General features: G+C 36.5%; 1 protein-coding gene across 13 annotated transcripts in view; it reads left to right on the forward strand.

Moving 5' to 3' along the window:
• ERC1 (ELKS/RAB6-interacting/CAST family member 1) overlaps nt 1-26,265 on the forward strand; it is a 552,388-nt gene that overhangs the window by 181,938 nt on the left and 344,185 nt on the right. For all 13 annotated transcript variants that reach the window (XM_059403881.1, XM_059403878.1, XM_059403884.1 and 10 more), the window contains 4 exons: nt 2,938-3,075; nt 4,843-4,983; nt 5,947-6,087; nt 16,711-16,904. In XM_059403881.1, coding sequence (XP_059259864.1) covers nt 2,938-3,075; nt 4,843-4,983; nt 5,947-6,087; nt 16,711-16,904 — 614 coding nt within the window. The remainder of the gene's footprint in view (nt 1-2,937; nt 3,076-4,842; nt 4,984-5,946; nt 6,088-16,710; nt 16,905-26,265) is intronic.

Genomic DNA, 26,265 nt, shown 5'->3' on the forward strand with positions numbered 1-26,265 from the left:
AAATTCTTTCAGTTTTTGTTTGTCCTGGAAGCTTTTAATCTCTCCTTCTAGTTTCAGTTATAGCCTAGCTGTATATAGTATTCTTGGCTGCATGTTTTTCTCGTTTAGTGCTCTGAATATATCATTCCAGCTCTTTCTGGCCTGCCAGGTCTCTGTGGATAAGTCAGCTGCCAATCTAATATTTTTACCATTGTATGTTACAGACTTCTTTTCACGGGCTGCTTTCAGGATTTTCTCTTTGTCACTAAGACTTGTAAATTTTACTGTTAGGTGACGGGGTGTGGACCTATTCTTAATGATTTTGAGGGGCGTTCTCTGCACCTCCTGGATTTTGATGCTTGTTCCCTTTGCCATATTGGGGAAGTTCTCTCCAATAATTCTCTCCAGTATACCTTCTGCTCCCCTTTCTCTCTCTTCTTCTTCTGGAATCCCAATTATTCTAATGTTGTTTCGTGATGTCGGAGGCAGGCCCCTGGCCAGGGCGGCCTCCACCATTAAAAGATGGCGCCTGGCTAGTTGCCAGGTTAGGATTGCCTCGTGAGACTAAGTGGAACGCCCAAAGAGGAAGTAAACAGCATTGGTTGCTAGCGAAGTTGTTTGTTTAGGTGCACAGCCTGATTCGCTCCCTCCTGTACCCTGCTCGCTGATTGGTCATGTAAACGTATATAAGTGTGTAGACTTACAGAAATAAAGAGAGAGAAGATACATCTGAACTGGGGCTTCTTGTCGTCCTTGCGGGTCGAGGGCAATATGTCTTATGGTGTCACTTATCTCTCAAATTCTCCCCTCGTGGTCCAGTAACTGTTTGTCCCTCTTTTGCTCAGTTTCTTTATTCTCTGTCATTTGGGGTTCTATATCGCTAATTCTTTCTTCTGCCTCATTTATCCTAGCAGTGAGAGCCTCCATTTTTGATTGCACCTCATTAATAGCTTTTTTGATTTCAACTTGGTTAGATTTTAGTTCTTTTATTTCTCCAGAAAGGGCTTTTATATCTCCCGAGAGGGTTTCTCTAATATCTTCCATGCCTTTTTCGAGCCCGGCTAGAACCTTGAGAATTGTCATTCTGAACTCTAGATCTGACATATTACCAATGTCTGTATTGATTAGGCCCCTAGCCTTTGGTACTGCCTCTTGTTCTTTTTTTTGTGGTGAACTTTTCCGCCTTGTCATTTTGTCCAGATAAGAGTATATGAAGGAGCAAGTAAAATACCAAAAGGGTGGCAACAACCCCAGGAAAATATCCTTTAACCAAATCAGAAGAGACCCCAAATCGTGGGGGGTTGGAGTGGAGAAAGGGGATAAAAAGAGGTTCAGAAAAAAAAGAAAAAAAAAGCAATTTTAAAAAAAAACGAATAAAGAAATAGTATAAAAAAGAAAAATATATATATTAGATAAACTAGTTAAAAAAACGTTGAAAAGGGTAAAAGTTAAAAAATATTTAGCAGAAGAAGAGAAAAAAAATTGAAAAAGAAAAAAAAATTAAGTACAAGACTAAGTAATCACCGGGAGAAAGCCATGAGTTCCGTGCTTTGCTTTCTCCTCCTTGGAATTCCGCTGCTCTCCTTGTTATTGAAACTGCACTCCTTGGTAGGTGAACTTGGTCCTGGCTGGATTTCTTGTTGATCTTCTGCGGGAGGGGCCTGGTGTAGTGATTCTCAAGCATCTTTGCCCCAGGCGGAGTTGCACCGGCCAGGCTGAGTAAGCTGCTGGGGTTTCCTTTCGGGGGCTTTTGTTCCCTGAGCGCTATCCGTAGAGTTCCAGTGGACGGGAATGAAAATGCGGCCTCCTGGTCTTTGGCCTGGAGGAGCCGAGAGCCTGGGGCCCCACTCCTCAGTGTGCCCTCAGAGAACAGCGCCCGATTACTCCCGTCTCTGTGGCCTCCCGCCGCATTCCGAGCTCACCAAGCCCGTGACCGATTCAAGGTAACTCTGAGCTGTGAGCTCACTGTCGGCTGTCTCTTTAGCCGGCTTCCCTGTTGTAATACCAGTAAGGTCTGCTACGCTCAGACACCCACGATCCTTCTGTGTCCCTGCTGGACCTGAGGCCACGCTGACCCCGTGTGGGCTTCGCCCCGGTTTAGCCTCTGGAGCGATGTCCCTCAGTGGAACAGACTTTTAAAAGTCCCGATTGGGCGCCTGGGTGGCTCAGTGGTTAAGCCGCTGCCTTCGGCTCAGGTCATGATCTCAGGGTCCTGGGATCGAGTCCCGCATCGGGCTCTCTGCTCAGCAGGGAGCCTGCTTCCTCCTCTCTCTCTCTCTGCCTGCCTCTCTGCCTACTTGTGATCTCTCTCTGTCAAATAAATAAATAAATAATCTTTAAAAAAAAAAAAAAAAATAAAAGTCCCGATTTTGTGCACTGTTGCTCCGTAGCTTGACGGGAGCCGGCCCCTCCCCCCAGGGTCTATCTTCCCTTCGCCTTAGATTCACTTCTCCGCCAGTCCTACCTTTCAGAAAGTGGTTGATTTTCTGTTTGTAGAATTGCTGTTCTTCTTCTCTTCCATCTGCCGTTGGATTTGTAGGTGTTTGCAGTCTTTAGATATGCTATCTAGCTGATTGTTTGTTAGCTGAAGTAGTCTCAGCCTGCTACTTCTCCGCCATCTTGACTCCTCCCGAAGTTATCCCATTTCTCTTGTCTTTCCTATCTTTCCACTCTCAATCCCATCTCTAAATGTTGGCTCTTTTCTCTCTAGCTACTTTCCTTATTTTTTGAGAGATTTATATATATGCATATATGTCCATAGCTACATGTGTGTCTTTTCTGTGTTCTGGCTCTAAATTCTGTCTTTTAAATTTTGCATTCAGTTTGGAGACCCTTAGTATTAAATTATTTCTGTGGAACACACATTCAGAGACAGCCCTGATCTATTTCTAACGTAAAATGATTTTTATTGTGACTATTTGTATTTCTTTTAATTTCCTTTTTTTCCCCCACACTTAGATTGAAAATCTTCAAGAGCAACTTAGAGATAAGGAAAAGCAAATGAGCAGCTTGAAAGAACGGGTCAAATCCTTGCAGGCTGACACTACCAACACTGACACTGCCTTGACAACTTTGGAGGAGGCCCTTGCTGAGAAAGTGAGTAACAGGTTTGGACCCTTTGTAGACACATTTGCTCTTCTTTCTCATTAATGTTAAATTTAGTAATGAGACTTGGATTTAAAAGGCAGAAGAAATCCCTTAGGGCAAAAGAGAAAAGAGTTTTCTGTAATATTGCTGTTGTAGATAGTATAAAGGGATAGAAAAGCCATTTTGTTTTTGTCAACTTAAGCATCTGTTGCTAGGCAAAATGGATTTCACACTGGAGAGCAGTGGCTGAAAGTTTTCCCCTCTCCTTTCCTTCTTCTTTCCTTCCTCTTTACTTTAATAGATATATTAAATATCTATTAATGTAAATATTAAATATTAATAGAGTGGGGGGAGGGGCAGAGAGGGAGAGGGAGAAATAAACTCAAGCTGACTCTACACTGAGCTAGGAGCCTGATGTAGGGCTCCATCTCACCATCCTGAGATCATAACCAGAGCAGAAACCAAGAGTCAGACTCTTAACCAGTTGTGCCACCCAGCTGCCCCCATTGGCTGAAATTTCTAAAGACTAAGCCATAAGTTCCCACTTACTGTCTCCTGAACGAAAAGAAAAGTACTTTTTATTTATCTCATCTGTTTGAACTTGGGGATGTGAAAATATCAGACATTAACCATTAGGAAGCAATATATAATTAGTTCTCCTTTACTGTACCATGGTAGTACCTAATAAAATCTGGGATTTTAGTTATCAACAGAAACACACTTGTTGTTTTTCTAGTCTTGGCCCAGCTACTTCATTTCACGTTTATGAGCAAACCTACGTTTTCAGAAATGGTTGACATAATAAAGAAGTGGCCCAGCCAGTTAGGTGTTAATGTATTAGAAGGAGGTTTAAGGAATCTTGGTGGTGCATTGTAATTGGATTTTTTTAAAGGAATAGGGTCACTGTTCCTTAAGTCTCTTGGACTCACAAGCTTCAGGGTATGTGCCAGGGATCAAGGCTTGATCCCTGGATATAGTCAGAAATAATAACCAGAAATATACTTAAATTGCTTCAACTTTCAGACTTACCGAGTATCTGTTGACAGAAGTTTTAATGGACTGTCCCTCCACCCTTTTTAAAAAAAGATTATTTATTTATTGGAGAGATTGAGAGAGAGAGAGAGAGAGAGAGAGAGAGAACTGAGAAAGCAGGGGGAGGAGGGGGAGGGTGGGAGGAACAGAAGGAGAGGGACAAGCAGGCTCCCCACTGAGCAGGGAGCCCAATGTGGGACTCGATCCCAGGAACTTGGGATCATTACCTGAGCTGATGGCAGACACTTAATTGACTGAGACACCCAGGTGCCCATCTCCCCCTTGCCCCCCTCCCCTTTTTTACGCTTTAATTCAACATATCGTAATCTCCCAAATCTCTTCCTTTTTGATATGCAAATTGTGAGTCATTTCCATTGTCTGTGGGCAACATGTGAGTTACATATAAAAAATATGTGTTACTTATCAGTCTTAGGTCTGTGTGTGTGTGTGTTAAGTTTTTGTTATTGGGAATTGAAAAAAGGGGATTTTTTCAAAAGGACTTCTAATACTATTTGAGATTATAGGAAAAGAAACCTAGGGGAATCAAAGAGCAAAGCTACATCTTTGTTATTGCAAGAGAGGTAGGAAGAGTGAATTCCTTGAAAAGTTGATTATTAACAGCTTATCCCTGTATTTTGAATGGAGCATGAAAATGTGAAATTTTATCAGCTGAAAGCTGAATTAGGGTCATATAATATAAGTATGAAAGGAATTTTCTTACATATTGATGTGTTCTCTCATCAGGAGCGGACAATTGAACGCTTAAAGGAGCAGCGGGACAGAGATGAACGAGAGAAGCAAGAGGAAATTGATAACTACAAAAAAGATCTTAAAGATTTGAAAGAAAAAGTCAGCTTATTGCAAGGCGACCTCTCAGAAAAAGAGGTTAAGATCACCAAAATAGAATGATTTGGTTTGCTTAGTGCATTGTATGTATATGTTGTTGGCGTTTACATAATGCAGAAAAAATGTATTTGATGGAAGATTTTCCTTAATATTCTTACAACAGGGCTTTTTAGAAGATATTAAGGGGAATTATGGCAAGCTTTGCAGAGACATAATAGATTGGATCATTCATTTCCTAAGTCTTTAGCTTTTTCGATATGTTATATTGGTTTCTTACTCGTTAATGACATTTTTATAGATCCTAAAATAACTGAAGCTGTCACACATGGAAATGCTATGCTAATGGTAAGAAGGGTGATAAACAAAATTTTATGTAATGGAGGGCTGTGTATTTATAATATCTCTTAAAGTACATCTCAGTATCGGCAGAGAAATCATAAGTAATTGCTGACTAATTAGATTACTTAGTATATTTTGGTCTTGCTTTTGGAAGGTCCTGTTAATGTGACCCAAATAGTAAAAAATACTGCCTGTGATCATGTAATAATGCCTGAGCTTTAGGGCACTCTTGGATTTTATTTCTGGTTATCTTTAAGACAGTTTATAGATATTTAAGTTTCTAGTAGAACTTTCCTTTTCAAAGGGAAAAGTATTTTATATTTAAGTCACTGTAGCTACAGCAGTAACTAGTAGTGAGTACTACTGCTAATGACTAGTTTCATTCATGAAACTTGATCTACTTTCATTTAATTTATGGGAATGAATATGTATTGGTAGAACTCTTTAAATCACAGTTCAGTTGGTATTTCTTGGGAATTAAGCTTTAGTTAGGACTCAGAAGCTGAAGCTGACGCTGTTTTATATTTCATGAATGTTCTTGAAATGGAAGTGTCAGTATATAGTAATAAAGAGCAACTATAAGCCACCAAGATAATAAATTTTAAAATTTACATTTCCATTTTGTTTGTACTGAGTATTCTAGACATGTTTTGCTTCTTTCAGGCTTCACTCCTGGATCTGAAAGAGCATGCTTCTTCGCTGGCTTCCTCAGGACTGAAAAAGGACTCACGGCTTAAGACACTGGAGATTGCTTTGGAACAGAAGAAGGAAGAGTGTCTGAAAATGGAATCACAATTGAAAAAGGTTAAAGAAAATTTTTCCACTTTTCTTACTTTGCTTTAAATAAGAACGTAGTAGAGAGCTCTGCAGTGTTCAATGTGTAATAATTTGCCAGTGGTGTAATATTCCCCCCTAGTTCAAAATATCATTTATACCTTCATTAGTTCTCTTAATGTTCTTGTCTTGTTTTATTTTACTACTGAGAATCCTCAAAATTTTAGAGAATTGACAGATCAGAGAAAGATTAAAAAATGCAGCCCCTTTATGGACAAAGTATAAGACAGTGTAAAAATCTTAATTTTCTGATATGTTCCTTCCATTAGCACTAAGCCTCCTAGAAGGAGGTAATTTAGCAATGATAGTCACCCATGCTGCCAAGTATTAGGATGTGGGACATATATTTGTTTTCAATTTCTTTGATTTATTTCCCTCTAAGATTTATATGGCAATTTATAGTTTTCAAAACACTTTCATATTTTTAATCTCTGAGCTACCAACTCTGTGATCAGTTTATAGTTACAGTTTGAGCAGTTACATTAACTGAGGCCAGTTCAGTTAGTCTCAACTATTGAGGCCAACTCAGTATTGATGACTAATGAGAAAGGGTGCAGCCTAGTCTCGACACTTTAAGTCTTGTTCTCCTTCCATATATTGGGTGTATTCAACATGATACCCTTACATGTAGGATATGTCAAAAGTAAAATCATGTTTAAAAACAATAATCACCCAGTATATTAAACTGCTATTACTTTAAAATGTTACTTTTAGGTGAAGAAAAAGAAAGAAAATCTAATATCTTAAAGTTACTTGTGAATAAGTAGGAGAATTCTATTTGTGAGATTGCAGATTTTGATTATGACCAATTCAGATTTGATGGCTGGCTATTTTTCCTCACTGAAAAGGTGGAGGTAATTTCTTATTTTATACCTGAATATCGAAGATGAAGCTGCTTATATGTATTTTATGTAACAGAGGAGTAACTATCAAGAGTGATATTATTCATTAATATTCTAAACTCCCTTGTTCGTGACAATCCCACATTTTCTTCTGTTTGTTTATTTTTAACTTCTTTGTTACCATAGTCTCTTATATCTTGGACTTTAAATTTAAGCTTATGAAAAAAACCAAAGTTATCTTTGGGTAGAGGAGGTTGATGGCTTTCCCCTACTTGAAATTTATTTATTTTACTATTGGCCAATTTTCTTTTCATATTTTCCCTTGTTTCATTCTGGATTATTGTTTCTTTCATTTTAATTCATTACTGATATTTTCCTATTATACTTCTTTCACAGTGCCCAACTCCAATAGGGAGGTTATTACTTTAGTTTTCTGTATGTTTCATTTGTTTTGTGCTTTTCTCCCCTCTTTTAATTGGGCATTTTTTATAATTCCATTTTCTTGTTCCTTTTAACATATCAGTTATATTTCTTAAATCTTCTCAAGTGATTACCCTAGAGTTTGCCATATACATTTTGACTTATCCTCCAACTTTATTGAGATATAATTAGCAACTAAAAATTGTATATATTTAAGGTGTACAACATGATGATTTGTGTATACATTGTGAAGTGATGACCACAGTCAAACTAGTTAACACATTCATTACTTCACATATTACTGTTTTATTTTTTTGTGTTGAGAGAACTTTTTAATACTCTTAGCAAATTTCAGGTATATAATATAGTATTAGTAAGTATGGTCACCATCCTAAATGTTAAATTCCTGGCATCCTAAATGTTAAATTCCTGGAGCTTATTGATCTTACAACTGAAAATTTGTACCCTTCCTTTGATTAGCATGTCCTCACTTTTCCACCCTCCAGCTCCTGACAACCACCATTCTATTTTGCTTCTATAAATTCCACTTTTTTAGATTCTACATATAAGTGAGATCATGCAGTATTTGTCTTTCTGTGTCTAGCTCAATTTCACTTAGCATAATGTCCCCCATATTCATTCATGTTGTCACAAATGGCAGGATTTCCTTTATTTTTATGATTAAATAATATTTCAGTATACACACACAAATTGTATTTCCTTTATCCATTCATCTATTGATGGACACTTAGATTCTTTCAGTATTTGGCTCTTGTGAGTAAATGCTGCAATGAGCATGAGAGTGCAGGTATCTCTTTGAGATAGTGATTTCATTTCTTTTAGTTGCTGGATCACACAGTAGCTCCATTCAAGAATTTCTGCGAAGGTGTCATCATACTGTTTTTATAATGGCTGTATGAATTTGCATTCACACCAACAGGGTACAAGAGTTCCTTTTTCTTCATACTCTTCCTAACTCTTATTTCTAGACTTTTTTTTTTTAAGATTTTATTTATTTATTGGACAGAGAGAAATCACAAGTAGGCAGAGAGGCAGGCGGGGCGGGGGTGGGGGAAGCAGGCTCCCTGCGGAGCGGAGAGCCCCATGTGGGGCTCAATCCTAGGACCCTGAGATTGTGACCTGAGCCGAAGGTGGAGGCTTAACCCACTGAGCCACCCAGGAGCCCGTCTAGTCTTTTTGATGATAGACATTCTAACAGATGTTAGTTGTTATCTCATTGTAGTTTTGATTTGCATTTCCTTGGTGGTTAGTGACATTGAGCTACTACTTTTCACGTACCTCTTGGCTATTGGTCTGTCTTCTTTGGAAGAGTATCTATCTGTTCAGGTCCTTCACCCGTTTTAATGGGATTATTTGTATTACTTGTGTCTGTGCTATTAAGTTGTATGAGTTCCTTATATATTTTGAATACTAACCCCCTGTCAGCTATAAGGTTTACAAATATTTTCTCCCATTCCGTAGGCTGCCTTTTTATTTTGTCGATAGTTTTCTTTGCTGTATAGAAGCTTTTTAGTTGGATGCAGTTTACCTGTTTTTGCTTTTGTTGTCTGTGCTTTTGGTGTCATATCAAAAAAAAATGCAGTAAAACATTTTTAATCTAAATTCATTTTCAAAAAATGTTATCCCACTTTATATGTCATGCAGGTACATATAACAGAATACTCCCAGCTCCTTCCTTCCTTCCCTGATAACACTGTTATCATTCATTTCATTTATCCATGTACAATAATCACCCAGTACATTACTGTTATTACTTGAAAGTATTACCTTTTAGGTGAAGAATAAGAATAATAAAAAGCTTTAGTTTTAGCTTTCTGTATATAAATATATATTTATATAGCTTTCTATATAAGATGTAGTTTTAGCTTTTCCTTCTCCAGTTCCCTTTTATATATATATGTGAGTTTCTGACCTATATAATTTATTTCTGCCTGACAACTTTTTTTTTTTTTTTTGAGAGAGAGAGCGTGTGCCAGAGTGCATGAGTTGTGGGGGAGGGGCAGAGGGAGAGTAAGACTTAAGTAGGCTGTACTCCCAGCGCATGGCTCCATCTCACAACCCTGAGATCGTGACCTGAGCCGAAATCAAGAGTCAGAGGCTTAATTGACTGAACCACCCAGGTGCCCTCTGAAGAATTTCTTTTAATATATTTTTGCAGGGTAGGTCTCCTGGCTATGAATTTCTTAGTTTTTATTTAAGAAAATCTCTATTTCTTGTTCACTTTTGAGAGATGACAACACTGGACGTGGGTTTCTAGATTGGACACTTTAAACGTTTCACTCTGCTTTCTTCTTAAGTGATTTCTGATGAGAAATCTACTGTAGTTCTTAACATTGTTGTTCTATAGATAAAATGTTTTTTCCCCCTCTGACTTCTTTTAAGCTTTTTTGTCTTTCACTTTCTGCATTTTTAATATGGTGTGTCTTTGTATAGATGTATAGAATTTATATTGCCTGGTGTTCTGAACTTCCTGATTTGGTGTGTATCCATAATTTTGGAAAATTCTCAGCCATTATTACTTACAGTATTTCTTCTTCTTTCTTTTCCTTTTCATATTCCAGTTATGTGTATGTTACACATTCTGAAATTGCTCCATAGTTCCTGAATGTTCTGTACTGTTCTTCTTATTATTTTTTTCTCTTTCCATTTTATTTTGGGAAGTCCCTGCCTCCTTCCCTATGTCTGTCTGTCTTCCTTCCTTCCTTCCTTCCTTCCTTTCTTCATTAAGATTTTATTCATTTGATAGCACACGCAGAAGGGGATGGGGCAGGGGGAGAGGGGTGAGCGAACTCCCTGCTGAGCAGGGAGCCTAATGTGGGGCTCAGTCCCAGAACCCTGAGATCATGACCTGAGCTGCGGCCAGATACTCAACTGACCACTCAGGCGCCTCCATTTTGGGAAGTTTCTGTTGACTTATCTTTAAGCTTACTGATTCTTTCTTCAACCATATCCAGTCTACTAAAAGCGTCCATGAAAGGCATTAATTTTTCTTGTGTTTTTTATACCTAGAATTTCCTTTTGATTCTTTCTTAGAGTGTCCACCTCTCTGATTGTATTACCGATCTATTTTTTATATTGCCTACTTTCCCCATTAGAGACCTTAACTGTTAATCAGTTATTTTAAATTTCATGTCTGATTAATTCCAACATCAGTGTCAAATATCTGATCAGGTTCTTATGTTTGCTCTGTCTTTTCAGACTGTGTCTTTTCTTTTAGCACACCTTATAATTTTTTTGTTGAAAGGCAGGTATGTTGTATTAGATAGTGGGTAAATAGGCCTATGTGTAAGGTTTTAATCTGGCTAGGAGTTGAGCTGTATTTAATGTTTGCTGTAGCTATAGGTGCCAGAGGCTTCAAATTCCTCTAGTATTCTCATCTCTTTTACTTTGGGTTTCTCTCTTCAGAAAGAGTTTGCATCTTGTAGCTCTTTCAGCTGTTATCCTTTGTTATTATATTGGAGCCCTATTGGTGTGGTGGTAAGATGTGGGGGAAGATAAACTTTCTATAGTCTCGTGATTAAGTCTTTGGTCTTTTATGAGCCTTTGTCCCTGGCTGTGACCTTAGAGGGGGTAGAATGAGAGAAATGCCTGTCTGCTAGGTGGGATTAAACTCTGTTAAAATCTTTGCTCCTGGAGGCTCTGTGTTTGGGTAGAGTATAGTTTGGGCATATTTCACAATTACTCCTGCCCACAGCCTTACCAGAACCCAAAGGGATTTTTGTCAGTTCTTCACTTTGAGAACCTGGTGGGGTTTCTGGATATTAAAGTCCATCAAAATAAGGTGAGTTTGCCCTAAAACTGCAGCTTCTACTACTGTCATGCTCACTGTCATGCTCATCCACACTCAGCCTCTAGTAATTCCTCAAAGTCACCATTGAAGTGTTTCTACCAACAGCTTTGCTCTAGTTGGGTAGATTTCAACTGTGACTCTTGATTTCAAAGATGTAGTTTGCCCTTTGACCTTAGTTCTCTGATAGGTCCCAGAAAAGTAATTGATTTTCAGTTTTTTAACTTTTTCTTGTTTTAAAAATGGTAGTGATGACTTACAGACTTTTTACATGTTGGAGCTGAGGTTACAGCAGTTTTTTATATGGAGCATGCCTATACATTCTTGTTTTGTGAAGGTGTATATGTGAATTTTGCTATTTAGAATAACATCTAAAACCTAAAATAAAAATATAATTATTGCCTATATCTGGGAATCAACTTTAGTTTTATTAATTAACACATAAATATTTGTGAAATCAATAGGTTACCTATCCCAGGGAATTTATTAACAACATACATGGCTATTTATTTACTTATTTATTTATTGGCAGGGTGCATATCTGTATGACTCCGGGGAGGGGTGGAGGAAGAGGGCAATAAACAGACTCCCCGCTGAGCAGGGAGCCTGATGCAGGGCTTGACCCAGGACCCTGAGGTCACAACTTGAGCTGAAATCAAGAGTTGGAGGCGCAAGTGACTGAGCCACCCAGGCACCCTCAGTACACGTCTCACATAGCTTTTTTAGTTCTACTAGATGTCAGATGAACTTGAGTATTTTGTATTATCAGAGTATTTCTAAACTCATTAATTTATATTGGAAATTGCCTTTTAAGAAAGAAGAGAAAAATCTTTGACTTTAAATTATGTCTTAGAATAAATGAGAGTATATTTCCTAATGTAAGATTGAGATAAGGATAAAGCAGTAAGATGTAATAATACTCAGAATAATTGTTAAATATTGTGCTTCAGATTTTAGCTCATTCTAGTAGATAAATTTTTCCCTAGCACTATTACATTTTAAAAGCAGGGCAGTGACATAGAGAAAGACAAATACCATATGATCTCACTTATATGTGGAATGTAAAATCAAAAATAACCTGAATACATAGAACAGATTGGTGGTTGCCAGGAAGGTGGGGGGAGTGGTGGTGTGTGGGCAAAATGGTTGAAGCAGGTCAGAAGGTAAAAACTTCCAGTTATAAAATAAGTAAGCCCTGGGATATAATGTACAGCATGGTGATTATAGTTAGTAATACTTTACTGTATATTTGAAAGTTGCTAAGAGAGTAGATCTTAAAAGTTCTTATCACAGGAAGATTACTTCTAACTTTGTAGTAATAGATGTTAATTACATTGTGGTGATCATTTCACAGTACACCACAGATTTGTCAAATCATCATTACAGTATACACCTATAAATAATATAATGTTATATGTCAATTATATATAAAAAAAATAGAGCCAAATATCATCAAATGGTTTTGGGGTTTTTTTTTGCTACAACTTTAATTTTTTTCCTTAAGGTTTTATTTATTTATTTCTCAAAGAGAGAGTGTACAAGCAGGGGGAGAGGCAGGCAGAGGGAGAAGCAGGCTCCCTGTTGAGCAAGGAGCCTGATGCAGAACTCGATCCCAGGACCCTGGGATCATGATCTGAGCTGAAGGTAGACACTTGACCAACCAAGCCACTTAGGCGTTCCTACAATTTTAATTCTTTAGGAGCTTATTAGGCCTAGGATTGTGTTGTCTTTTTTTCTATATTAGCATTTGTTTTGTTTCGTTTTATAGCTTATTTGTAGGTTTATTTATTTGGGGGCTTTTTTTTAATATATAGAAACTATTTTATTTTTTGTTTGTGGGAACTTTAAAGATTTTCTCTCAGCAGTTTGCAAATTGAACAGTATTGTTAACCATAGTCACCATGCTGTGTAGTACATTCTGAGAACTTACTGTTTTATAATTGGAAGTTTATACTCTTTGACCACTTTGATCCATTTCACATACTCCTCTCCCTGCCCGGGTAACCAACCATCTGTTCTCTATTTGTCTGAGTTCAATTGTTTAGATTCCATGTATAAGTGAGAGCATATAATATTTCTCTTTCTCTGACATACTGCATTTTGCCTGATGCCCTGAAGCTTCATCCATGTTGTTAGAAATGGAAGGAATTCCTTCTTTTTTTAATGGGTTAATAGTAGTCCATTCTGTATATGCACCGTGACTTCTTTACCCATTCATCCATTAGTGGACGTTTAGGTTAACTCCTGTCTTAGCCTCCATAAATAATGCTGCAATGAATATGGGAGTATGGATATTCTTTTCAATAGTGATTTTGTTTCCTTTGGGTGTGTACTCTGAAGCAGAATTCCTGGATCATATGGTAGTTCTGTTTTTAACTTTTTGAGGAAGCTTCATACTGTTTTCCATTTCTACCAACGGTGTATAAGAATTCTCTTTTCTATACATCCCCACCATACTTATTTCTCTTTCTCTCTCTCTCTCTCTCTCTCTTTTTTTTTTTTTTGGTCAAACTATTCCAAAAAATAGAGAAGGAAGGAAAACTTCCAAATTCATTCTATGAGGCCAGCATTACCCTGATACCAAAACCAGATAAAGACTCCATGAAGAAAGAGAATTACAGGCCAGTATCCCTGATGAACATGGATGCAAAAATTCTTAAAAAACAAAACAAAACAAAAAAACACTAGCAAACCACACAACAGTGCATTAAAAAAAATCATTCACCCAGTCAAGTAGCATTTATTCCTGGTTTGCAGGGTGGTTCAGTATTCGCAAATCAATCAAAGTGATACACAACATTAACAAAAGGAGCCATATGATCATTTGAGAAAAAGCATTTGACAAAGTATAACATCCATTCATGAGTAAAAAGCCTTAACAAAGTAGATCTAGAGGGAGTATACCTCAGTGTAATAAAGGCTTACACAAAAATCCTACAGCTTATATTATCCTCAGTGAGGAAAAACAGCTTTTCCTCTTCGTACAGTCAGGAATAAGACATAGATGTCTACACTCACTGCAGTTATTTAACTTAGCACTGGAAGTAGTAGCTGTAGCAATCAGACAACAAAAAGAAAAAAGGCATCCAAATTGGTAAGAAAGAAGTCAGACTTTCACTATCTGCAGATTTTGTTATAGTTTGCTTAGAAAACCTGAGACTCCACAAAAAAACTGCTAGAACTGATAATGAATTCAGTAAAGTCTCAAGGATACAAAATAAACTTTGAGAAATCTGTTGTATTTCTATACACCAATAATGAAGCAACGGAAAGAGAAATTAAGGAATCAGTCCTATTTATAGTTGTACCAACAACAGTTAAGATCCTTAAGAATGAACCCCTGACACAAAGAAATGGGAAGACATCCCATACTTATGGATTGGAAGAGCAACTATTGTTAGAACATCTGTACTACCCAAAGCAATCTGTACATTTAATGCAGTGCCTATGAAAATACCACCAGCAGGGTCACCTGGGTGGCTCAGGTGGTTAAGTATCTGCTTTCAGCTCAAGTCATGATCCCAGGGTCATGGTATTGAGCCCTACAGGGGGCTCTCTGCTCAACAGGGAGAGGGTCTGACTCTTCCTCTCCCTTCGCCCCTCCCCACCTTTGTGGTCTTTCTCTCTCAAATAAATAAAATACTAAAAAAAAAAAAAAAAATACCACCAGCATTTTTTACAGAACTAGAACACACAGTCCTAAAATTTGTATAGAATCATGGAAGATCGCAAATAGCCAAAGCAATCTTGAAACAAAAGCAAAGCTGGAGGCATCACAATTCTGGACTTCAAGTTTTATTACAAAGCTATAGTGATCAAAACAGTACGGTACTAGCACAAAAATAGAACAGAATAGAAATGGAGTAGAAATACTTCTAGCTTAGGAATTTATATCCTCTATGTGTATTTCCATATTTTATGCCTTCAGCATGAGATAATAACCTCAGAATTATTAAGGAAAGCCTTGAAGTTGAACTTCTGAGTTACTAGAACTGTAAAAAGTGCTGAATTCTTTTTTTTTTTCCCTCGAGGGGGAAAATAGCTCTTTCTGGAGGATTTTTTTGTTGCAAGTTTTTAAAAATTACATATTTTTATTTTTTTACTTTTCTTTCTCTTTTTTGTTCTTTTCTTATACCATACCTTTTCCTTCTATGTTTTTTCTTCTTTTCTTACTGACACTTTCCCCCCCTTTAGGATCCTGAAATAGTATTAAGCCACCCATTTAGACCAGTAAGTGATGTGACAGAGTAGTGCCATAAAGTCCTGGTTGGTATTTTTTCTGTATTTTGTATGAGTGGTTTTTTACTACTCTGTAGAAAATGAAGGCACTTTGATCTTTTCTCTCCCTTCCTCAATTAGGAACTCTAGATTTTTCAAAAAATGACTCCTTTCCAAAGAATATTGGGATGAATACAAAGTGGGAAAGTTTCTATGAGATCACAATTTCCTCCCAGGCTTGGAAGTGTTTCATTTCTGCTGCTTTTGCCTTGTTTTATTCTTAAATGAGTTCATTCATTCATTAGGGCTGCCTCTCTTTCCTCTAGATTTACTCTGTTGTGGCTTTTAACCATACCAGTTTAGGTTAGAATTTTGCTGACACATTAAAATACATGTCTGCCAGTGGAATCATTTTTAAAGGCCACTGTTAGTAACTGGATTTTAAACCTGAATCATTTTTAAAGACCACTGTTAGTAACTGGATTTTAAACCTGAAACAAAAGATGTTGGTAAAGGTTTTGGTCTTAGAAGTACAGCTTTTGCTTTGACAAAGCATTTAGCCCAATTTATGGGAACATTTCTCTTTTACTTAAGGTATTTTGCATCAGTGCTTTCTGAAGTATTTCCTAGCAATATATATGTACCCCTTTAATATATTTTTTAAAGATTTTATTTATTTATTTGATAGAGAGACAGCAAGAGAGGGAACACAAACGGGGAGTGGGAAAGGGAGAAGCTGGCTTCCTGCAGAGCAGGGTAGTCATACATGTATGAATATGAATATTTCATTAATACATAAGCATGATTCATACATGCTTGGTAAAGCAGTATATAGGAAAAGGGAAGGGGGAAGTAAGGGTCAAGTGGGAATTAGAGCTCAGCATTGACATTGGTTATAGTAACATCAACAGTGAATCTCTGGCAATGCCTTTTTGAGGGAGATTGGAAAGATTATCTTGGAGAGATCAATAACAGATGAATAGTAGTCTAATGGCTTGTCTGAATATCTCACTTAGACTTAAAAAAACCCGTGTGTTGTCATATGATGATTTTTGGCCTGATATTCAGATATGTACAGTAGTACATCTAAACACAAATCCATTTGAAATCCATGATAATTATTTCTCAAGTTATTACTAATATTTTGTCTATGTAATATTTAAGCAGAGAAAAACTTCATAAATTAAAGATGAGCTATTAGATATTTGATAATTCTCTATTTAAATTGAAATACAGATGGTCCTTTGGGACATGGTTTGCCTGCTGCCACTATATATGTCTGATACTGAACACTTTTCTTTGAAGGCACATGAGGCAACACTGGAAGCCAGAGCCAGTCCAGAGATGAGTGACCGAATACAGCAGTTGGAGAGAGAGATTGCCAGGTATAAAGATGAATCTAGCAAGGCCCAGGCAGAAGTTGACCGCCTCTTGGAAATCTTGAAGGAAGTGGAAAATGAGAAGAATGACAAAGATAAGAAGATCGCAGAGTTGGAAAGGTAAGGATAGGCAAACTGAATGGTGTATTTACTATGTTAGAAAGGTTAAAGTATGGTTTTAAAACTATACTTCTGGGGACATACTTGTTCGGTATATCTGCCTCTTGGACTTTAGGTTCTTGTATTATTTTATTAACTTTTTATTCTGAGTCATTGTAAATTCATTGCTGCAACATCTGAAAGGCAACAACAAATGGGGATATATTAAGAAGTTGTAGACATCAGCATCATTGATTGGAAAGTAAGAAAGTATTCATCAGTGGAGAAGTTAAACTTTTCTATTAGCTAATCATGAGAGTGCAAGTAGCTACTTGCTTTTTAATTACTTTATTATCCACAGAGTAAATGAACCTCAAGTTCAGGGAGGTAATACTTTTTCATTGGCTTAGACTTTTTTTTATTGAGCCCAATGCTCCCTTTTGGCTGTGAATTTTTAGACTTTACACAGTTTGTATTGTGGAGAAGCCAGCTATTACATCAGTCCCTAGGTCAAATTTAGAAGAAGCGCCATTTTGAGGATAATTTCAGTGACTTGGATATGATTTTTATGGGTCTTGACTTTGAATTCTTCAAAATGAGCTGTGTTTACAGATCTAGTCCTACAGCTCTCTTGGAATCAATCCTTTCTTTCTTTCTTTCATAATTAGGGTGTTTTATACTAAAGATTAAGTAAATGCCTTTTGATCTCTTCTTTTACAGCATGTATTTAACATAAATTTATAAGTACATAGAAGTAGTTCTTCTAGTAGAATTTCATTAATCACCTCTATTCTTCTAGAGACAACAGTGGCAGAATGAAGTCATTAACCTATGGAGCTGAATCTTAGGAATATTTTGTTTTCATGTTCTTGAAGATTGGGAAATATGAAACAACTTTCATAAGTTGTTTATTAAGTCTAAAATTTTTGGGTGACTGGGAGATTTGATAATCCCCTGTGGGATTGACTTTTCTCTTATTCTGTTCCCAAGAAACTAAAACAATAAAGTCTAACCCTCATAATTTTTCTTCACTATACTGATTGCATACTCATGAGATTCCTCTTACTTTTGATATTAACTCTATTCATATTTTCTGGTTCTGGATAAGACGAATGGATAGACTCTTTAGATCAGAATTAAAAATTATCTATCTTAAAATGAGATTATTGAATTTTTGTATGCCCCTTTTCATGTTTGTATTGCAGTTTGTCCCCCAGCACACACACACTACATACTCACAAGAACACATGCCTCTCTGTTTTTGTGTTGGCCTGAAATCAGCAGTGCTGCACAGGTTTTAAAATGTAATAGTTTTGATGGATTAGTGACTTCCCACCAAATATTTTAATATTTCAGAAGAGAAATTCTTTGATCACATTTCATTTTTTGGTTTGTTTTCTTGTATTAGAAATCTACATTGAAATTACTGTTTGTTATTCCAGGCAGCTTGCTTGAAAAACTTCTTGATTCATTTTTGGACCTAATACTGATTTTTGGAGTTGGGTGTGACTTGAAAGACAGTAAGAAATAGGATTAAATCTATATTTTATACCCAAAGCACACAAATTGCTTTTATTAACCACTGTATTTCTTACATTTTGAGAAAGTTGTAAATGATCTACTCTTTCCACAGAATATAACTTAAAAGGTTGAAAAGCACTGCACAGTTTTAGCTTCTGGCAGCATTGTAATTTTGTTTTAGGATTTGACACAAAGTTTCTTGGCTACCAAAAAAAGGAAAGTTTTTAAAACTCAGATTTGTTCCTGGGTTCATAATTTGTTGCTCAACTATATAGTTTAAGATCTGAATGATAGAGACAGGGTTATATTATGCCTCTTGTTCCCCTGTTTAGTACTGAGGTGCATGTGTGTGGCTGCCATGTTTCTTACTAACCATTTGCTTCTTGTGTTGCCATTCCACTATTTCCTAATGTGTGGGTGTCTGTCTCCCCATAATTTATCATTTGAATTTCTTCACCTTTCTTTTAATTTGTATTATCATGGTCCTAATCCATTGGGGTTTTGGTCTCTGTGTGTCTCCCCTCTCGGCCATGCTGTTTCTCAGAAAGCCATTCTCCCGCAGTTTGTATCTTCCACGCCAGGTTTCTGTCCCTGCACCGTCAGGGGGGTTTGTTTGGGACTTCCTGGGAAAGTGAGTGTTATGTAAGGCTACAGTACTGTACTAGACTGAATTGCTCCTGCTGCTCCTGCTACTGCTGAGGCTTGCTGGGAATTTTGCTTGATCAGAATTAAAGAACAGCCAGTTTGTGTCAAGTTGAACTGTAATTCTTGGGTACTTGTTTTGTGGAAAAAGTATGACTTCTCTCTGGTAAGGTTCTGGTATTGTCTATTATGATTGTCGTTATCTTTGATTGTCGTCTTGATTATGATTGTCATTAGACGATTCCAGCTTCGTCTAATGCTAGAATGCCCTTTAAGTAATGTCCCTTTACTAGGGTGATGGTAGTGCCACACCATAATTCAGGATGTAGAATTCATTCCCTAGGGTGTTCAGCAACCTTCTAAATGAAATAACAAAACAAAACAAAACAAACAAAAAACCATAATTGAACTAGAGAAAATTCTTAGTAAATTTTGCACATTTCCTAGTATTTCTTACATAAGGATCTTCAAGATTAAAGAACTCACAAAGAATCCCCAGACCCTATTCTTTGTGATCTAGATAAAAAATGATTAGTCCCTTACATTGCCCTTGTAGAACAAGAGTAGCTGCTGTTAGAAGATGACTCAGTGTTGTACCACTCTGCAGTTTTTAGATTATTTATTTATTTATTCATTTGACACAGAGAAATCACAAGTAGGCAGAGAGGCAGGCAGAGAGAGGGGGTAGGGGAAGCAGGCTCCCCGCCAAGCAGAGAGCCTGATCCAGCAGGGCTTGATCCCAGGACCCTGAGATCATGACCTGAGCCAAAGGCAGTGGCTTAACTCACTGAGCCTCGCAGGTGCCCCAACTCTGCAGTTTTTAAAAGGATTTATCTATATATCTGTACATATATATATAAATATCTGCACATATAAAGTATTTTCCCAACTAAATATAAGAAGTATTACTTCTAAATTCATATTTTATACTGTGGTGTGATTAAGTTGGGAGTGCAGCCAGAGAGGCAGAAGTAGTAGAAAATACACATATTATATATAATGTCTGGAAATTTATTACAAGGAGTTGTCTTGCATGATTGTGAGAGACTGTCAAAGGAAGTCTGAAATCTGAGGGACTAGCTAACGGAAAGAGAAGGTCATCAGCAGGATAGAAATCCCATGGGCATGGGCAAAAATTCTGCCAAGTCCACAGGCAGAATTTTTTTTTCTCTCCTGGGGAAACCTCAGCCTTGCTTTGAGAGGCCTTCCAAAGGATTCAGTTATACCCACTCTGATTATCTGGGATAATCTCCTTTACTTAAAGGGATTAGAGGATTTAATTGTATCTGCAAAATACCTTCATAGCAACATCTAAATTAGTGTTCAGTTAAGTATCTAGGCACTTTAGCCCAGCCAAGTTGACATTTTAAGAAGTAATCACCTGGTGATTTTGGATAGTCTTAATAAATCAATTTAAGGAAGAATAAAAACAAAAATAAACAAACCCTGGAGCTTTACCTGTCCTTATATAAGTAGATCAATTTAGATTAGCCTCAGGAACCCTGAATGTAATTAAGAATTTTGCTTCTAAAATGATCATAGTAGAGTTTCTATTTAGATTTATTTTAGAGACGTTGATCTTTGGCATAATGTTTAAAATATTGAGAGAAGAGGAATGTAGGCTGATAGAATTCTGATTTAGTATCTTTTTAGACTTCTGCAATAATGGTTTAAAACATTTTTTAATTAAAGAAATTGTTTTTACTGAGGTATAATTGGCATATGACATTATATTAATTTTAGTATACAACATAATGATTCAGTATTTGTGTAGATTGCAAAATAATCACCACAATAACTACAGTGAACAACGTCGTCTATCTTTTTGTAAAAGCCAGTTTTACTGACTTCCCTGAGGTAGTAATTTCTCTTTTCTTATTTGTGCTGTTCTTACAGTGTCTGTCATGTTCTGCTCTGTGACTCTACGTTATTGAGGGCCTAATCAGTATATAGTTTGATACAAAAAGAGCTCCTTTCTTGTTTCACTGTCTAATCATCCCACATTTCTTTCATTTTTATCTATCACTGTGTATTCAGAACTTTCATCAATTAAATAGATGATTTTAGTCTATTATACACTTATTAGTGATACTGCAAATATTATTTTTTACTCATTTCTTCTATATGTTTGTAATGTGTTTACAGTTGTGCCTATACTTTTCCTTCTGTAATAGTATAAGTAAATTCGTATCTATAAAGTATCTTTATATAATTGAAATAATCCTGTGGGATTATTTTTCGATCTGTAGGTTAGATAGAGGTGTAGATAACTTCCTACCTCTTTTGTCACAATGAAATACCAATTGTAACTTTTATTTTTACATTCTAACATCTCTGAATCTGGGATATGTGTGCAAATAATGGCACCACATAGTTTAATTAGTATTTTTTTTCATCTTAGTGATACATAAAGTAATGGTACATCTTCTGTCCTTGGTGAATTGATTTTGAAGATGCATGCAAAGAGAGTGAATTAAAATTGCTTCAGAGAATGTGGAAGTGGAAGAAAGTATTTCTAGATTAACTTTGTTTTCTGATGTACCCCATTTTAAATGTGTGTGTAGCCAAATGTATATATTTACTATTATAATTAGATACTTGATTATCTTACCTACTTCCTGTTTATTTATTTATATAGGTTGACCTGAAATTTTTGACCTTTGTATTGGGAAAATGAACTTTATGTTTGTGATTGCTTCATATTGGTTTCACAGTATATTTAGCCATCTACACAGTATAACCTGAAAATGTAAACCTATATATTTAGTCTTCATGCTTACAAATTTTTTTCGTAAAGAAATGCCAAATTGATACTCAGCTTAAAGTCTTCCGATATCTTCTGTCTAAAAATTTAATTAAACTGTATATAGCTTTGGCATAAACTTGTATACAATTATGAGGAAAATATATCCTTAGAGAAGAATTTCCTTTCTTTTAAATTCATGATTATGTATCTTTGACCCATGAAGTTCAGTGTCAGAAAATGTGGTCTTCGTGTAGTTTGAGTAGAAGAGAAGTGATTGCTGCTGCAGGGGTTGTGTGTTCTTGCTTGAGGGACAATTGACTGTGTTTTTTTTTTAAAAAAAAAAAAAAGGAAAGAAATATACTAAGAATATGATAACTGAAGATGACTGGTTCTTTATCTGATCCTGCTTGCTTCAGCTTGCTTTCTGAGGAAACTGCTTGTTCTTTCTTCTTCTTCCTTGATGAATTTCACTGATTTTATTTAAGAGAAGAATAAATCACACAGCTTTGCATAGTCAATTCTGTTAGATCATTTTTCCAAAATTTCTTGTGGGCACAGCACCTTGTAATTTTTTAGTACAGTCTTTATAGGAATTTTTGTTTAGTGGTTACCTAAAGTTTTTACATGAAGGGGCAAACATTAGAATTCTATGGAATTATTCTATATGCATATTTTTTCTTCCATATCAATTTCCCAAGAGTTATAGGTTGATGCCAAAGTGAAATATGACTCATGAACAATGAAATAGATTGTTGGTAGGAGTAAGCTTAATTTTTTTCCTGGTGGATGTACCCAGGTCTTATTTAAAGCCTTGTAACCATGGGAAATTTCAGTGTCATTGTTGATCTAAAATTATTCTGATTTATTGTGTCATAACCAACAAAGATAGAAAAGATACTTGAGAACAGTCATTTAGAGATTGGCCTATTTTTGGATTTGAACATTGTCTGCATTCTTTACTGTGTTAAATATGCCAAAGATGCATGGATTCATTTTATACATTCCCTTTAGGAATCTGTAAGCATCACAGAACATATAAAATATGCCCAGGGAGATGTCAGCAGACCCACATTTTTATCCTGCATCTGCCACTTACACATTGTGTGATTGTGAGGAAGTAATTTTTATTCTCTGTTTTTCATTTCTCTTTATCTTATAGAATTGGAATAATAAATTTTGTCATCCTTACCTTTCATTATTTTCACAATGACTTTTAAAAACCCTGGTTTTAAATACTGAAAATTTAGAAAACATTAAAGTACAAATTGAAATGGTGCTTGCATTCAAGAAATAAACCTTTTGTTTTGGATTCTGAAAGTAAAATTTAGATCCTAAAGACGATCTGCATGGTGCTAGCTACTAGAAGTCTAAGTATTTGGAGGATAATACTAACTTCAGTGAAATTGATTAATTTTTAAAAGGGAAAAACTGCCTGTTGTTATAAAAAGCAATAATGAACCACCGGGGCTTCATGCTGTGTAGGAATATTGAGCATGGCAATTTTGCATCTCTAAGTGCTGAGCACCATTAGAAATGGGGTCATGTTTATAGAGCTGTATATTCTTGTTCATTATTGCTTTTAGATTGCACCATTTCAGGTAGATTTTGGTAGATTTGGAATGAGAAAAAAATTAGGCTCTAATTAGGAAAAAGTTACTGTTTTCACATTTGGGATCATTATTTCAAGTTCTTCCTCATCATTTAGAATTCTGTGTTCCACAGAATGATTGAATCTCTTGATGTTTTTCTTTTTCTGCTTTTGTTGTGGATAAGTTGGATCCCAGAAATGGAGTTGGGGGTGTGTAAAGTAGTCAGTTATAAGGTGGGTATGTATAAAATTAAGATGATTGAAGTTGTGAAATCACAGTTAACTACTTAAATGAGAAGGGGGAAGTGTTGACCTTCTCTCTTTTTCCTTTGTGTTTAATAAATTGTTTCTTCCCCCTGCTTCAAGAAATGGTAAATTTTAAACAAAAGTTTTCATTGAAACTTATATTAAGATACAATGGTGTAATCTAATATGAAAAAACACATGCTGAGAGTTGAAAATCTGAAATTACTAATTTTTAGTGCCTGTGCAGAATCTGTTACTCCCTTACCTTCTCTAATCCTGTGCTTTTATGTTTTGTCTGTGTCTATGAATAACATTATTTCTTGAATATTGTCCTTATTAATTCTTTCTAACTTTCTCTTTCACATTTCCTTCCTGGATTTGCTGTTTTCTTCAGTCTCACCTCAAGGTCAGTATGCTTGTACTAAAACAAAGATTAAGAGCATGGCATACTAACATTGTCTTGAGCTTTATTTAATGAGGAACTGAAACGATAGCACTTACCCCAAGAAAGATATGTCTAGAAATCTTGTTAGGAGTGCATAAAATGTCGGAAGTTCTAGGTTTACCAGAAGAGTGGATTCAAAGTTATGTGCTTCCAAAGACAAAGTAGTCAGAAAGCAAGAATCAGACTGAGCAGGTTTTGACTGAGAGCGAAATAAAGATGAAAGGAGTCACCAGGGGAATGAGAAGAAAAAATGTTTTGATTTAAATTTCATCAAAGACATAGAAAATGCAGCATGAATGTTGGAGGGAAAATTGCTATAGTCTGTGGATTTTTAGAAGAATCTTAAAATTATTTTACATACACAATCCTTTACACCCTTGAAATTTTGGTTTTGTTTTGTGATTCTGCTGAATGGTAGAACAAGAGATAATCAAAACAGCCGGTGCCACTTCGATTTATAAGTGCCAGAGGCACTACAGTAGAATCTTTATATAGTTCATTTCAGTTGCTCATCCCAGCCAGTATGTAGAGAGATTTATCATTTCCCCTGTTCAGGTGGATAGCATAAATTCTGAGCCCATTAAGTAATTTGTCCATCTTTATTAGGAACAGAATCTAACAGTGTACAATTGGAAACCTGAATTTTTAAAAAATATTTTATTTATTTGACAGACGGAGATCACAGGTAGGCAGAGAAGCTGGCAGAAAGAGAGGAGGAAGCAGGCTCCCCACTGAGCAGAGAGCCCAGTGTGGGGCTCGATCCCAGGAATCCTGACCTGAGCCGAAGGCAGAGGCTTTAACCTGCTGAGCTACCCAGGCGCCCCCTAAATTTTTTTTTAAAGAGTGAGGGGGAAGGACAAAGGGAGAGAGAGAGCATCCCAAGGAGGTTCCACACCCAGTGTGGAGCCTCGTGGGTTTTGATCTCACTACCCTGAGATCATGACCTGAGTCAAAATCAAGTCAGACACTTACCAGACTGAGCCATCCAGGCACCCCAGAAACCTGAATTTTAGAAGTTATCTCTTTTGCATGTGAGCATGGAAATGTAAATGAAGGCATGAGAATTTCTGATGTGGTTCCAAAAATTGATATGGTTAACACCATATGCACTTTACCTGGCTGCCGTTTTCTAATCGTAATGGCATCATGTAAATTACTGTTTGTAAAAGCAGTTGTCTTCTTTGAGTCTCACAGGTAGTGTATGGGTTACACAGAACAGATTATCATTCTGATGAGCAAGAAAGATTAGGGAACATGATTTCTCCAGGGTCAACCAACTAGTAAGTGGTGGAATTAGATTTGAAGCCAGAGCTTCTCATTTCAACCTCAGGACTTTATGTATTCTCTGTACTCTAATGTCAGAATTAGAGGATGAGCTATAGAGTCCCAGGTAGGTTGATTCTTCTTTGGTAGATTTTTATCTGTGGTGTTTTCATCTGTAAAATTGCGATAATTATCTAATTTAAAGAGTCGTTGTCAACACTGAATGAGTTCATATAAATAGAACAGCATCTGGTACAGGGTAAACAATCAATAGATAGAGCTATTATGATATTTCTTTTTGCCTTTTCATGGAGTCCTGTTGGATCTAGCATATGATAGTATGGTAGTATGGTGTGAAATATTTCAGGTTCTTTAAAGTACTATACTGTTCTTACTGATTCTTACCACAGTTAATAGAAAGTGCAAAGTAGAATCTCAGGGCAAAGTTGTATTTCTGTAGAAAATGTGAAAAGGAGACATATTCCTTCTGTAATGATATTTTTAGACTCCACTTAACCTTTTTAGGTGCTACATTTCTATTATGGGTAGATAAGATGTTGAGGCATTTTAGGAAAAAGGTTCTCTTTCCCATTTCTGCTCCCTGGTATTTCTTCTCATTGTTTAAATTGATGACCTAAATTATATTTCTGAAAAAGTCCCCTTACCTTTGACTTATTTAAGAATAAAGCAGCTTGGGGGCACCTTGGTGGCTCGTTGTTAAGCATTTGCCTTTCTGCTCAGGTCATGATCTCGGTGTCCTAGGATCCAGCCCTGCATCAGGGTTCCTGCATCAGGCTTCCTGCTCAGTAGGAAGCCTGCTTCTCGCTTTCCCACTCCCCCTAGTTGTGTTCCTGTGCGTGCTCGCGCTTTCTCTCTCTCCCTCTTTCTCTATCTCTCTCTCAAATATAAAAAGATAAATAAAATATTTTAA

The sequence above is a fragment of the Mustela nigripes genome, chromosome 6 (assembly GCF_022355385.1).
Source record: "Mustela nigripes isolate SB6536 chromosome 6, MUSNIG.SB6536, whole genome shotgun sequence".
NCBI classification, from domain to species: Eukaryota; Metazoa; Chordata; class Mammalia; order Carnivora; family Mustelidae; genus Mustela; species Mustela nigripes.